General features: G+C 42.1%; 1 protein-coding gene across 1 annotated transcript in view; it reads left to right on the top strand.

The window, feature by feature from the left end:
• LPIN1 (lipin 1) overlaps positions 1 to 12385 on the top strand; it is a 69944-nt gene continuing 57559 nt past the window's right edge. The window contains exon 1 of the mRNA XM_065730742.1: positions 1 to 145. Within this exon, the coding sequence (XP_065586814.1) occupies positions 65 to 145 (81 nt within the window). The 5' untranslated portion in view covers positions 1 to 64. The remainder of the gene's footprint in view (positions 146 to 12385) is intronic.

Raw genomic sequence — 12385 nt, 5'->3', positions numbered from 1 at the left:
AACTGAAGGCAGCATTTTTGTATATGGCCAAAACCAGGACTAGTTTGAGTAGCCTGTGCAAAGGATGGGGGAAAACGATCACCTCAAGATGTCATCTGAGGATGAAGAACAGCCTGAGAGCCCTCCTGGATCCCCTTGGTCTTGGGTAAGATCTTATGCCCTAAGTAACATTTAAAAGCTGTAGGAAAAAGTAAGAGAGTGTGCTGTATGAACCTAGGTGGAACTGAATAAAACAAGCTTTCTTAAAGTTTGCTTCGCTAATGATTAGATTTTCTGTTTTAGCTTTAACTGTAAACATTTTTAAAACATTTGAATCAGGAAAACCTGTTGCTTCTGTTGTGTGTGTCAGGTGCTGCAAGAAAATCTGCCTGATTCTGTAAAATCTGCTTTCCTGTCTTACTGAGGGTGTAAAGCAGTACTGTGGAAATGTGCCTTTTAGGTGTAATTGAGGGAAGGTGATTTAAACAACAGTGTAAATCTTTGCTCTAAACGTATGCGTTAAGAAGAGGGTCAGTGAGATCTCTATTACAAACACAGAAATGCACTGCTATAATTTTTTTCAGTAATACAGAGACTGTCTTAATACCAGACAGTGCACCAATGGTCCACTAAACGTAATCAGTGTTTGAACTTGTTTCTGATTATTCTTGGACAGGCACAAGAGCATGTGTGTTAAGCACAGAACTGACATTTCATGCAGGTACTTAAGGAGTTATCAAAGAAAAATATTTTTGAAGGTAAAATGCATAGAGTAAACTTTTAGCTGATGATACGACTGTGGATTTAAAGTTGTTTTATCTTTGGAGAAACACGCAGGGAGGATAAAAAGGAATATCAGCTGTTCTCACTATCACTCCACAAGCCTGCTGCCAAATAACAGGATTAGTGTGTTGGTGAATAACTATTTTTGATATGTGGGAAAACAATTTATAGGTGTTGATTTCTTAATTTAATTAAGGAAAAAAATGGTATCTGCTGACATTCATCAATACTTGCTGAATGTTGATGGAGACCAAACAGTGGATGTGAGCACAGTGAGGGCGGTGGTGATGCGTTTCAGCACTGGTGACAGTGACAGTGGGTCACCACTGCTGGTGCAGACCATTATGAGTGCAGCACTCAGGCTCTTGTTCATTGCTTGTGAAAATGCAGAGCTAACTGTGGTGACTGTTGAAAAACTGTTTTGTAGCTGAGAACGTGTTCTATCAGTGCTGTTGTGCTCACTGTACCTGTTGTAGTTTCCATGCAAATAAATAGGATGCATTACTTTCAGAGTGACCTACATATATTCAGTATAAACTAAACTCTTAAGTATGGCTAAAAATAAGACTTTTTTTTTAACTTTGAACTTCAGTAGATTTCTGGCTATGAGTTTTTATTAAAAATTAAGATGTTCTGAAAAAGCAAAGCAAAGTGAAAAGAAAATGAGAAAAACAAAAAAGATGACATTGTTGCATATGTACTCTAGTTTAAATTTACCTCTGGGAATTTCCTTCAGGTATAAGTATCCCAAACTGCAAAGAGAAATCCTAGATTCCACTGCTCCATGGAACATTCTATTCTGTAACAAATATGGGAGTCTCATTGCAAATTAAATAAGTAGTGTTATTTAGCATATAAGGGATTTGATTTAGTAGTTCAGTGGGTAGGGATGGCGATAAGAGGATGGTTGGACTAGATGATCTTGTAGGTCCTTTCCAACCTAATGAACCTATGAATCTAATAGAAATAGATATTCTAAACATCATTTGAAAGAGTTGGTGTTGGCCTCTAGGTTTCTGCTAAGAACTTCAGAGAAGACCGTTTCTCTCCATAGATCTACTGCAGTGCTGCTGTGTCTGCATATCATACAGTAAATAGAAAATTGTGATTTCTAAAGATGATAAGGGAATACATATATTTGAGATTATTAAAAGCTCATAATGAAGAGTTCTTCAAATAAAAGATTCCCTAGGTATGTAAAGATAAACATTTCAGTCCTCAGGTTAAACTTCGAAATTGAATGTGCAGTTAGAAAGATTACTTTCTTCCAGAAGCAAAAATATTCTTTTATAAGCATCTAGACCTCAAAACTGTTCCCTTTATTTACCATAGCATTGCAAGAGGACCACATAAATATGATTACATGTTGACATTTTATTTCTGTAAGGATATTGAATGAGATTGTATTCTTCTCTCCCTTTCATCAGAGGAATAAAAGAAAAAAAGGTACAAAATGAACCCCAGACAAAGAAATTGCACATCACTGAGAGAAGCCAATATATCACGGTGAGGACGGTGTAGCTATAATTCAGACTTGAAATAGAAAGATTCCTAGGAAGGCAGTTTTGTAGTAATTATACAATAGATTAGGCAGAAGGAAAAGTGTTACCTTAAAAACCTGCACAACCAGTTCCATTTCTCTTCCTTCGTTTTTTAACAACTCATTGGCAATGTGTCAGCACATGAAGTTTCGGTAGAAAACTGTGACTAATCTGTGTGGCTGGAAAGAGGACTGTTAGGAATGGAGGATGCCACCACAGCAGCACAACCTGCAGCCCAGGTTGCAGCCGGCCTACATGGGTTGTGTTATGCTTGTGTATCTGCCTTTCTGGACCTCTTGTGAATGCAAGGTAATTATAAATTCTCTACAGTGTTACAGTCAATTGCCACAAGTTTGTATTTACAATGCAAAGGCGGATTCCTTTTGCTCATTCTTGAACCAGTCCAGCCCATATCGAAACTGAGGAGCGGGATGAGCTGTGGGGATGCTGGGGCTCCTCCTCTATAGAGGGGCTGCCATCAGGGGCCCACAGAGGCTGAGAGTGGATTTCCCCTAAAATAGGAATACTGTGGTGGTCACAGGTGTCTCTCAAGGGCCCTTGCTCAGGAAGCCTTCTGAGCTGACAGTGCAAGGCTGGGTGGTGACGCTGAACCTAACCCCCGTGGCTTTTGCCCTTGCAGCACCAAAATGTCATCAGGCCATATATCATCACGGGGCACTGGGGTCACGATGGGTGTGTGCCAGGCACAGAAAGCTGACTGTCCATTTTGTGACCAGGAAACACTCGTGAGGGGCGTGTGGCAGGAGCCAGAAGGCCTTTTATTTCCCTTGATTAATCTGTTTGGATTCAGCTTTTTCATGGTTTCATCAGTTCATATGGGGGTTGTTTTGAAGGATGTCCTTGAAATCCCCATGCTTTGGAGTAGACAGCTGTCTTGTCAAGTAGAGGAGAGCATGAGGCTGCTCTGGGGAGCATGTTGGGTGTAGGGTCACCTGCTTTCCAGGGAGAGCTCACAGCAATGGTTTTGTACCTGATAACGAATGAGATAGTGTGGCTTATGCAGATTTAATTACAGAAATATCCAGCAGCACTATTTTATCTAGTACTCACCTACCTTCATTATCATGAAATTTCAGAGCAGGGCTAGGCCTGCCAAACTACAGAGGAAACAAAGATCTATGCAAATTCCTGTACCAAACTCCCCATACAGCCTTGGGCAAACATCAGGTTTTATTTTCCATCATTCCCACATGCTGCAGGGAGCTCTGCTCTGAGATCCCAGCTCAAGACCTTCATGCTTTGAGGAACTTTTGCAAACTGAGTCCTGCCTTTTCTTCAGAACAGATTGCTGGAGGTCAGCAATCACTGTGTATCTGGGGATCATGTCTCTCAGAGCCTGCCCTGTCTTAATATAGACTTGAAAGTTCATGAGGACCAAAGGATGTGAGGGCAATAGCTGGTAGGGAAACAGTATCAAGGCTATCAGCTACCTTGCCTTCCAGTTCCTTCCTGTCACCTACGCTGCCACTGGACTTCTGTGGGATGAGTAAGCATTAATAACAACAAATAGTGTTTCCAGAAATGCAGAGAGTGTTAATCTCCATGCTGCCAGTGCTCCTTTTAGTGGTCATTGATAGGTGACTCTCTGTTGCAACAGGACTTTACACCAATTCAAGGTGCAAGCTTCAGCAGCCCTGTTCAAACAACTGAACAAAACCTATGCCAAGTTCTGGGCTACAAATGCAAAACACTTCTATAAGTGTTTTGCCTCTAACAGATGCTGCCTCTGCATTCAGTGGGAACAAACCAGAGAGATAATCTCAGAATATTTGTGGCAAAATGGTTCCGGAGATGCAAAACTGGCTTTTACTTTGCTTAAAATGAGTGTGTGGGTAAGGAAATGGGAGGAAATGGTCTTGTAGAAGTCATCACCTTTACAGAGCTGAAATAATAAACTGCAAATGGAGCAAAGATTATTTGCACTCCTCTTGTATGTGCATCCTCTTAATATGAGGATCAGACAAGGGCCTCCTGTGAAGCCCAGTTAGAACTTGCACTGTCAATGAAGCATCTGTTGCCTGGCTGTCTTTGGGTGGTGAGTGAAGGGCATAGATACTCATAATGTTTGATCATTTGCCTTAGCAAAAGGAGATACTAAAAGCTTTCTGTGCACTGTGTCCCGTGGGGCTCTGAAACTCCCTCCCATGCAGGGCATTTGTGTGCATGCCAGTGGCTTTTTACATTTTAGAAACTGAAGCTGAACAACAAGCAAGTAAAAAACGTTGAAAATGTATTTTTAATGAGGCCTTCAGGGAGGTGACGTCTCAGTGTCATGTGGGATTCTGTGGCACTGTCCAGGGCACTCAGGAACAGAAGTCAAGAGCCTGTTTATCCCTCAAAACCACTAGAAGTTATAACTCTCAGAATCTTAAACATGTGGTAAGCTGTGATTTTTATCATTACAGCTTCCTAGGAAGTCCAACATACAAACTGCAGACCACAACACAGAAGATCAATCATTGTTGAACAGAGCAGATCTATATTACAGGCACTGTTACCAGGCAATAGAGGAATGCCCATTCACAATAAATCCTTCCTTCTGAAAGGCCAAGAAGAAAATTGATGGATGGATGTACTTAGTTCCTATATTTTCTTGCCTTCTCTTCCTTTATTCTCCCTTCTGTCTTCTGAATGTTGTGAGATCCTCAGATCTTGGAGCAATGCTGATTTTATGATGTCAGTCCTTCAGTCGTTCTTTTAAACTCATTTATTTATTAACATCATTGTCTTCCAGTTCTAAATATTCACATTGCAGAACTCTGTAATATGGATATGTATTTTTTGAGGCATTTGCTAGTATCCTCTGAAGCCTTTCTGAGCTGCTGAATATCCTAAGATAAAATAAATATCTTCAACGAGTTGTTATGAACAAGTCTGCAAGCTCCAGGTGTAGGAGTTGGATAAACTGTGTTGCTGCCTAAAACTTGGGAAGCTGTGGATTTCTAAAACAAAAGTGACCTCCAGTGGTCACAGACATCAGTCATGGCTGGTGAATAATATTTCTCTTTTCTGAGTTAGGGAAGAGGCAGTGTGGTCTCAACCTGTGCCTTTACTAGCACTTTTCCTATGCCAGCATGGTTGGTTAAACCATTCCTTATTTCTAGGTGTTCTATATACCAATGGGCTTGCTAACCAGAATGAAAGTTTTTCATTATTTTACCCTTTCATCAGTGTTGTGTACCTCAGGAACATTTTTTTTTGTTTCTGTTTTATGCTTGGGACTATCTGCCCCATTCTCTTTGCTCAGCTTTTGTGTGTAGTACTGCTTTGATGCTAACATCCCCTGTACAAAACAGAGTAGAGTTTTGAATAAACAAATAATGAGAGAATATGCTGTCAGATATCTCAAGGTTCATTTTTAGGTATTACACTAGCAATGAGGAGCTCTGCAAAGCTTGGCTAATAAAAACACTGATTTTCCTTTAAAATCTGGAAATCTGATACATTTCTCTATGGGGTCATCTTTGTGTTTGAAGGTAGAGAAACATAAGGCAGAAGTGTAAGTTGGGGCTTTGTGGGATGTCTCAGAATCACAGACTTGTAGTTGTTGGAAGGGACCTCTGGAAATCGTCTAATCCATGAGTGTCCAACTTTTTGGTTTACCTAGGCTACACTGATTGAAGCAGAATTGTCTTAGGCCGCATATACGTAGGTTACTATGAAAGTAATGCTGGGTTGGGCATGCCAGAGGAGCTTTAGATTGGACATAAGGAAAAACTTGTTCTCTCAGAGAATGGTCAGGCACTGGGATGGCCTGCACAGGAAGGTGGTGGAGTCGCCGTCCCTGGCAGTGTTCAAGAGGCATCTGGATGAGGAGCTAAGAGAAATGGTTTAGTAGTTTGTGGTAATAATGGTAATGGGTGTATGGTTGGCCTAGATGATCTCGTAGGTCCTTTCCAACCTTGTGATTCTATGATTCTATGCCTCATCTAGTCTAACCCCCTGGTAAATCAGGCTCCCTACAGCAAGTTGCACAGAAAAGCATCTCAGCCAACACCTCTGAGAAATCTGCAGAGAATTCAAGGATCACCTTTCAGCATAAATGCCTGAGCACCCCGAAGTCCCCAGTTTTTGTTTAGAGATTTTTACGAGACATCTGCTGGTGAGCTTTCATGCAGAGCAATGCTGAGGAAATTCAGTAGAAGAAACACTCTTTAATCAAGAAATTGCTAAAATTGTATGAAGGAGTTGAAGAAGAGTTTTCCCACTGGTATTTAAATATTCTGCATCTTTACATCCTCAGACTGGTTTCACTGGCCAACACCCAACATTTTTGGAAGGTCAGTGAAAATGCAAGTCATTGCAGTTTGGACTGATTTAAAGAAATACAGACATGACCTTTGATAAAAATGTTTGGATATTCATAAATCCCCTCCCTTGGAAATTGTATTTTGTATGTGCTACAGGGGCAGACTTCAGTGTAAGCCAAGTAAGACTTCTGTCTAAGATTGAGAAACAAAGGGCATCTCTTGGCCTAAGCCCTGTGGTGCTGGCTCAACACAGGGTGACAAAGCAACTTTCCCCAGTGCTGCTGGATGAAGTTCAGCAAACCACTGCAACGTCCTCAGTTACTCCATCTGTTATAAGGGGATTATACTAATGACATCAGTTGTAACATGCTTTTAGATTCACAGAGGCTGTTCTTTATGTAACAGAGAGATTAAATAAACAGATTGTAAATATACTAACGCTTTTATTTTCTTCCTATATAGAAAGTTTCATAACAGACGAGAGTTAAAAGGATGGAAGAAGGAGGCTTGCTTATCCTTATTTTATCTCTCCCTTTTGCTTCCCTCCAGCAGCTTTGTTATGTTTCTTAAGCAGGATTTGGTGAAGATGTTCATAACATCTCTGCAGTGACAAATTTGGTTATAAATTGTGCCGTAAAGCTTAAGCTCACAATTAATATTCCTTCTCTCTCTTCCCCCCTTGCCCTTCCAGGGGGATACCTGTGCTCAGCCAGGCCTTAGGGGTACAGATGAGAATGTGTACTTTCCCCTGACACTTCTTTATGTGACAAGCCCACTGATGTCTATCTTCTCCCTCCTCTTCACGAGCACTGAACAAATCTCAGTAGCTTACAGAATGGTAAAGAAATCTGTGTTATTCCTGAGGATCTGTGTAGCACTGACAATGGGTGGCAGCAGGGGAATGGGGCTCTTATCTTGGTGTAACACCACAACAACAAACAAAAGGGTGGTTTATTAATAGGTGTTTGGCAGACATACTAATCCCAACACTTAATGACTGAAAAAACAAGATGGAGGCAGGTGTCTAATTTCTCGCTGGTAGTTTGTGCCTAGTGGGTGACAGGTTAGTGCTGTGGGAGAGGCAATGGCCAAGCTTCTGACTCAGTTTTTTCAGTAATACTGGACAGCAGGGTAGGAGAGGGAGGTTTCTGTGACAGATGTGAAAAAGTTATGGACAAAGTATTAACCCAGCATTAAGATATTTAGCTTTTACACAGCTAGGTATTTTCCTCCTGTAGAAGGTCTGTGTAACAGCTGGGCTGCATCCAGCCCAGCAAAGCTCTCACTCAGCCTTTGGCAGAAGCCTCGAGGGAAGAGGGCTGCCAAAGGCCAGAGCCACAAGCCTCCAGCCCTTCCTCACGTGGCGGCTGCTGCTCTGCATCCCCGTGACCTTGCCTCTCGCTTTCCCATTGACTCATTTCAACTGCACCCACATCAGAGGAAGGTGGAGTCTGCTGCATGGTTTTTGATTGCGTTTGGACTCAGTGGAAATACAGCAGTGCTCCTCTTGAAGGGTTCAGGTTCAAGAGAAACCCTTTAGAATAAATCAGTCCTTGGAATTGTCTCTACCTCTTCACTGCCTTTAGGGAACACAATCAGCTCTCTTAGGCTTTGGACAAGGTTAGGGAAGATGCTCATCGCTAGGAATTTGCATGACACTGCCAGGCTGGAGTGGTTCCTCACTTTCATTCCTCACTGTCATCAGCCACTGACTGATGCCAATCATAGAATCACAGGGGTTGGAAGGGAGCTCAAGAGATCATCGAGTCCAACCCCCCTGCCAAAGCAGGTTCCCTACACCAGGTGACTGACCAGACTTTTTAATCACAGTATCACAGAATCATAGAATCATTAAGATTGCAAAAGATTGCTAAGATGACCTAGTCTAACCATTGAAACATCACCACCATGAGCACCAAACCATGTTCCTAAGTTGAATACTACTTCAGGAAATCCCCCCTCTTCTGTGGTTAATGAGGATTACACAAACTTTTTGTTTTGTCCTAGTACAATGTGTAACAAAGTGGACCACAATTAAAGCTGCTCAGCTCCGGTGAAAGCAAGCAAGCAGTGATAGAAAAGTGATTCTTAGATTCTTCTCCTTTGTAAACCCTGTGATAATTTAATGCTGATAAAAATGAGACAAATTTGACTGCTGTACTGTTTTTCAGCATGCATTTGCATCTGTTTTCATTTTTCCATTACCCATGAGAGTTTGCTGAAGAAAAGCTGACTTTGTTTCATGGAGCTGCAGCCCCTGCAGGAAGCAAAGTGCTTTAAGCAGAGTACAAAGGCAGATGTGTCGTGGGAAAAACTGAGAAACATAGTATAGGAGAAGGAACAGAAAGCTGTTCTGGAAAGTGCCTTCCTATGACAGGCCAGAGGACAATTTACATGGCATTTTAGGGTAGACCAGATGGATCATGCTTTAGCAGTGCTACTCCTTCCTACTGATGAGAAAGGGAATCCTGAAGTAACCATCCTCATTATGGATGTCCAAGGTAAGTCGGGTAGCCCTAGGTTCGAATCTCACTGAAGAACAGTGGCCTTGAAGTCAGGGGGACCATTCTCTGTCCTTGAATCCAGAAATGCGCACCCAGGCTGAGTACAGCACGGTCCTTATGTTAAACATCTTTACGTGGTCTTCTGTGGGCACTCCAAATCAAGTGCAGTCTTATTTAAACACTAAGAAACCATGAATGAAAACTGATCTGGGTGAAACAGGCTCTGAAAAGGTGTAGGCCTGTGTTGCCTCCTGAAGCAGAATACGATTAACTTGACCTGTGTGCTTGCTCTTTGCAGGAGTCCCTTCACATAGGAATAATTACATGAAGGGCATTCAATAATGAATAAAAAATAAGAAAATACTCTAGACCCTGCTCCAGTGAACAGGGTCAACAACTCTTCTTGTTGTCTCACTTTTTGCTCACTTCGTAATCTGTGAAGTTAGTTACAAAAATGGATCCTGTTACCCTGGAGTATCTATGATGTTTTCGATCATGTCAGAAGATGTTGGAAGAAATTTATGGCACAAATCTCATAGCTCCATATAATTCCTAAACTTCAGATCCAGAGAAGAGAGAACCCTAGGTCATTCCTGAGGGCAGGTGCTTATTGCTATTTTAGTCCCGCATGGCTTCACTACCAGCATAACAGCAATGACAGCTCCATAAGGGTAGAAGTGGTCACTGTAAAGAACACTGGGAGCTGTTGCTTTTTCCCAGGATCAGCCAGACACACATGGAACATATGCTGGCAATGTAAACTCTATGATGTACAGCAGGGGCATCTGTGAAGCTTCACCCATTGCCTGGAGAAAAGTGATATCACTTTTAATAACAAAAGAGAGCTAGATACTAGGCTAGTGAGGCTGCTTTAAGCAAAATTCTGAGGAAAATAGGAGAGGTAAAAGGAATCTGTAGTGATGTAATTCACTTGCAAGTTGGAACAATTTCAAAGCCAATCCAATGATTTAAATATTAAGTAAAGCTCATTAAGCTGAAAAGACTGTTAATGTGATTTAACATATTTCTTAAGATTGTTAAAGCTTTACATGTAAACAAGCATGAAACTTGCAGCACAGAAGTAAAACGCTCCTGCCCTGCTGTACTCTGCGATTTTCCTGGACAAGAATGTGAGTCAAAAGCTTCCTCTTGTTCTGCACGTGTTGTTTTTCTACTACTCAGCAAAGCTGTGGTCTATTTTGATTGGTTTTTACGACCGCCTCCTTCTTCCTAGAAATAGTCCTGAACAGCATGTAGAGGAAAACAAAATCTCATACAAAGAAAAGCACACTTAGGCTCCCCTCCTCCCTGTTTTCTGACTCCTGGATAAAATCCAGCAGGGAATGGCTTCCAGAGTCTATTTATGACCTTGTGTTTACTTTTATGTACGCGTAGTCTTTACTACGTATGAACCCTATGTTCTGACTCAAGGAACTGGGAACTTCTGTTCATGCTGAGAAATTCAGTTCCATGACAGGAGGTTGAGGTTAGCTGTGTTGTTCTCAAAGCACAGAAAGCCTGTGACAGTGCTACCACAGTGGAAGTTTCCAAACTTCCTGGCCCACCACGAGATGTAGGATTGTTTTTCTCTTCCTGTTGTTTCCACTCCAGAAACCTCATCATGGGACACAAGTCCTGTCCTCACTGTACTACAAAGATACCACTTTCCACAAAATGACCTAAGTTTACTCCCTAAAAGGCTGTGGCTATCAAATCCCTTTTAAAAACTGACCGTTTCATATAAGACAATTACATATTTTCACTGCACTTAGCAACGTGCACATGGGGCTGCAAGATCTGAATGCATGAAAGGTTTGAACAAATCATAACAATGCTATCTATTTTTTTTTTTGTTTTTTTTTTTTTTGTTTTGTTTTGCCAGGTGGACAATCAGATGAACTTTAATTCACTTGCAATTTAATACAGCCTTGTTATCACTATTTCATGAAGCCTTATCTTGAAACTTGATGGACACATTACTTCATTGGTATACTTGCTGACTCTGGGCTGTAGCTTAGTACTTAGATATTATCGCTGGACTCTGTGCCACAAACTGAAGTTTGTGGCAAAATTTAATCATCTCTGAATACACTGCATTCTGATGGGAGGTTTGCCACAAATCAATGGGCAGGGGGGCTGGGAAGCATCACTTGCAGTCTAGAATAACTGTGGTTCCTTGGAGAAAACCTTTGCCTATCAGCAGAGAGTGAGCATGAAGCTGGCTGATTTGCAAGGGTCTGACACAGGTGCGACCATTACCTTTAACTTGCTGCCACGTTTATACCACACTACAGAAGAAACTGCATTGATTAAAGGGTTCAGTTCACCCACATGTAAGGTTCATGCAGCTTTTCAGTGTGCAGTGCTCAGTTTTGTGTCTGTCACCTTTCTCATCCCAGCCACAGTCCTAAACCTCATGCCCAGATTTACATGAGGAATAAATAGGATCAGAGAAACACTCCTCTTCATACAGCCTCTCTGAAAGCCTTCCCCCTCACCCAAGCTTTGATAAGTTGTACCTGAATTATGGCAAAATTTGCTACTAAGTGAAAACACCCATGACCTGTGCCTGTGTTACCTGAGCAGCCCACAGCAGTACTGCACTTCCAGCAGATTTCTTTGGTTTACTTCTGGATGCTGTGGAACCTGTGGATTCAGCATGTGTCACAAACCCTGTTTCTCAAGCCTGTAAACAAGACTTCACTGTTTCGAGCTCTGCTGTTGTACCTGTTTGACCAGAATATGTCTGATCTAAGCCAATAGCTTCCTAATAGCTCCTGCCTTTTGTCTTCCTGAGGGTCCCGTGTACATGACTAAACATGTCACAGCATGAAAGCCAATAGGGGAGGCATACATTCAGTCTGTTCTCTACTTACTGTACGCAACCAAATATTTCCAGAATCTTCATCTCTGAACCCCTTGGCCTCATACTTCACAGTGAGCTCCTGGACAACCCAAAGTTTGCCACCAGGCTGAGACCAGCATGCAAGGATGCAAATAGAACAGATACCACCACTGGGCAGCTTCTCCACTTGTCAGCTTTTTGCCCCTTCTTGCGAGGGTGAGACAGTTAACGCTCCACTCCTCACTGTAACCTTCCTCTGGTGAAAGGTGTCTGTGGGATTTCTGGGTGGTTTGATGGTGAGCTGCACCTGGCAGCCACCATTTCCAGACGTGACCACAAGACTATCCTGGGCGGGAGAAGGCAAGGAGGCCATAGGCTCCAGAGAGGCAGTGAGGGTGTGATGATCAGGTGATGTGGAAACATCACCTCATGAAACACCTTTTGGTAGCCTGGGGTAGTGCC

This window comes from Cyrtonyx montezumae, unplaced genomic scaffold, assembly GCF_038088225.1.
Source record: "Cyrtonyx montezumae isolate F1298 unplaced genomic scaffold, pur_monq_1.0 scaffold_13, whole genome shotgun sequence".
NCBI classification, from domain to species: domain Eukaryota; kingdom Metazoa; phylum Chordata; class Aves; order Galliformes; family Odontophoridae; genus Cyrtonyx; species Cyrtonyx montezumae.
This window is presented reverse-complemented; position numbering and strand designations above follow the sequence as displayed.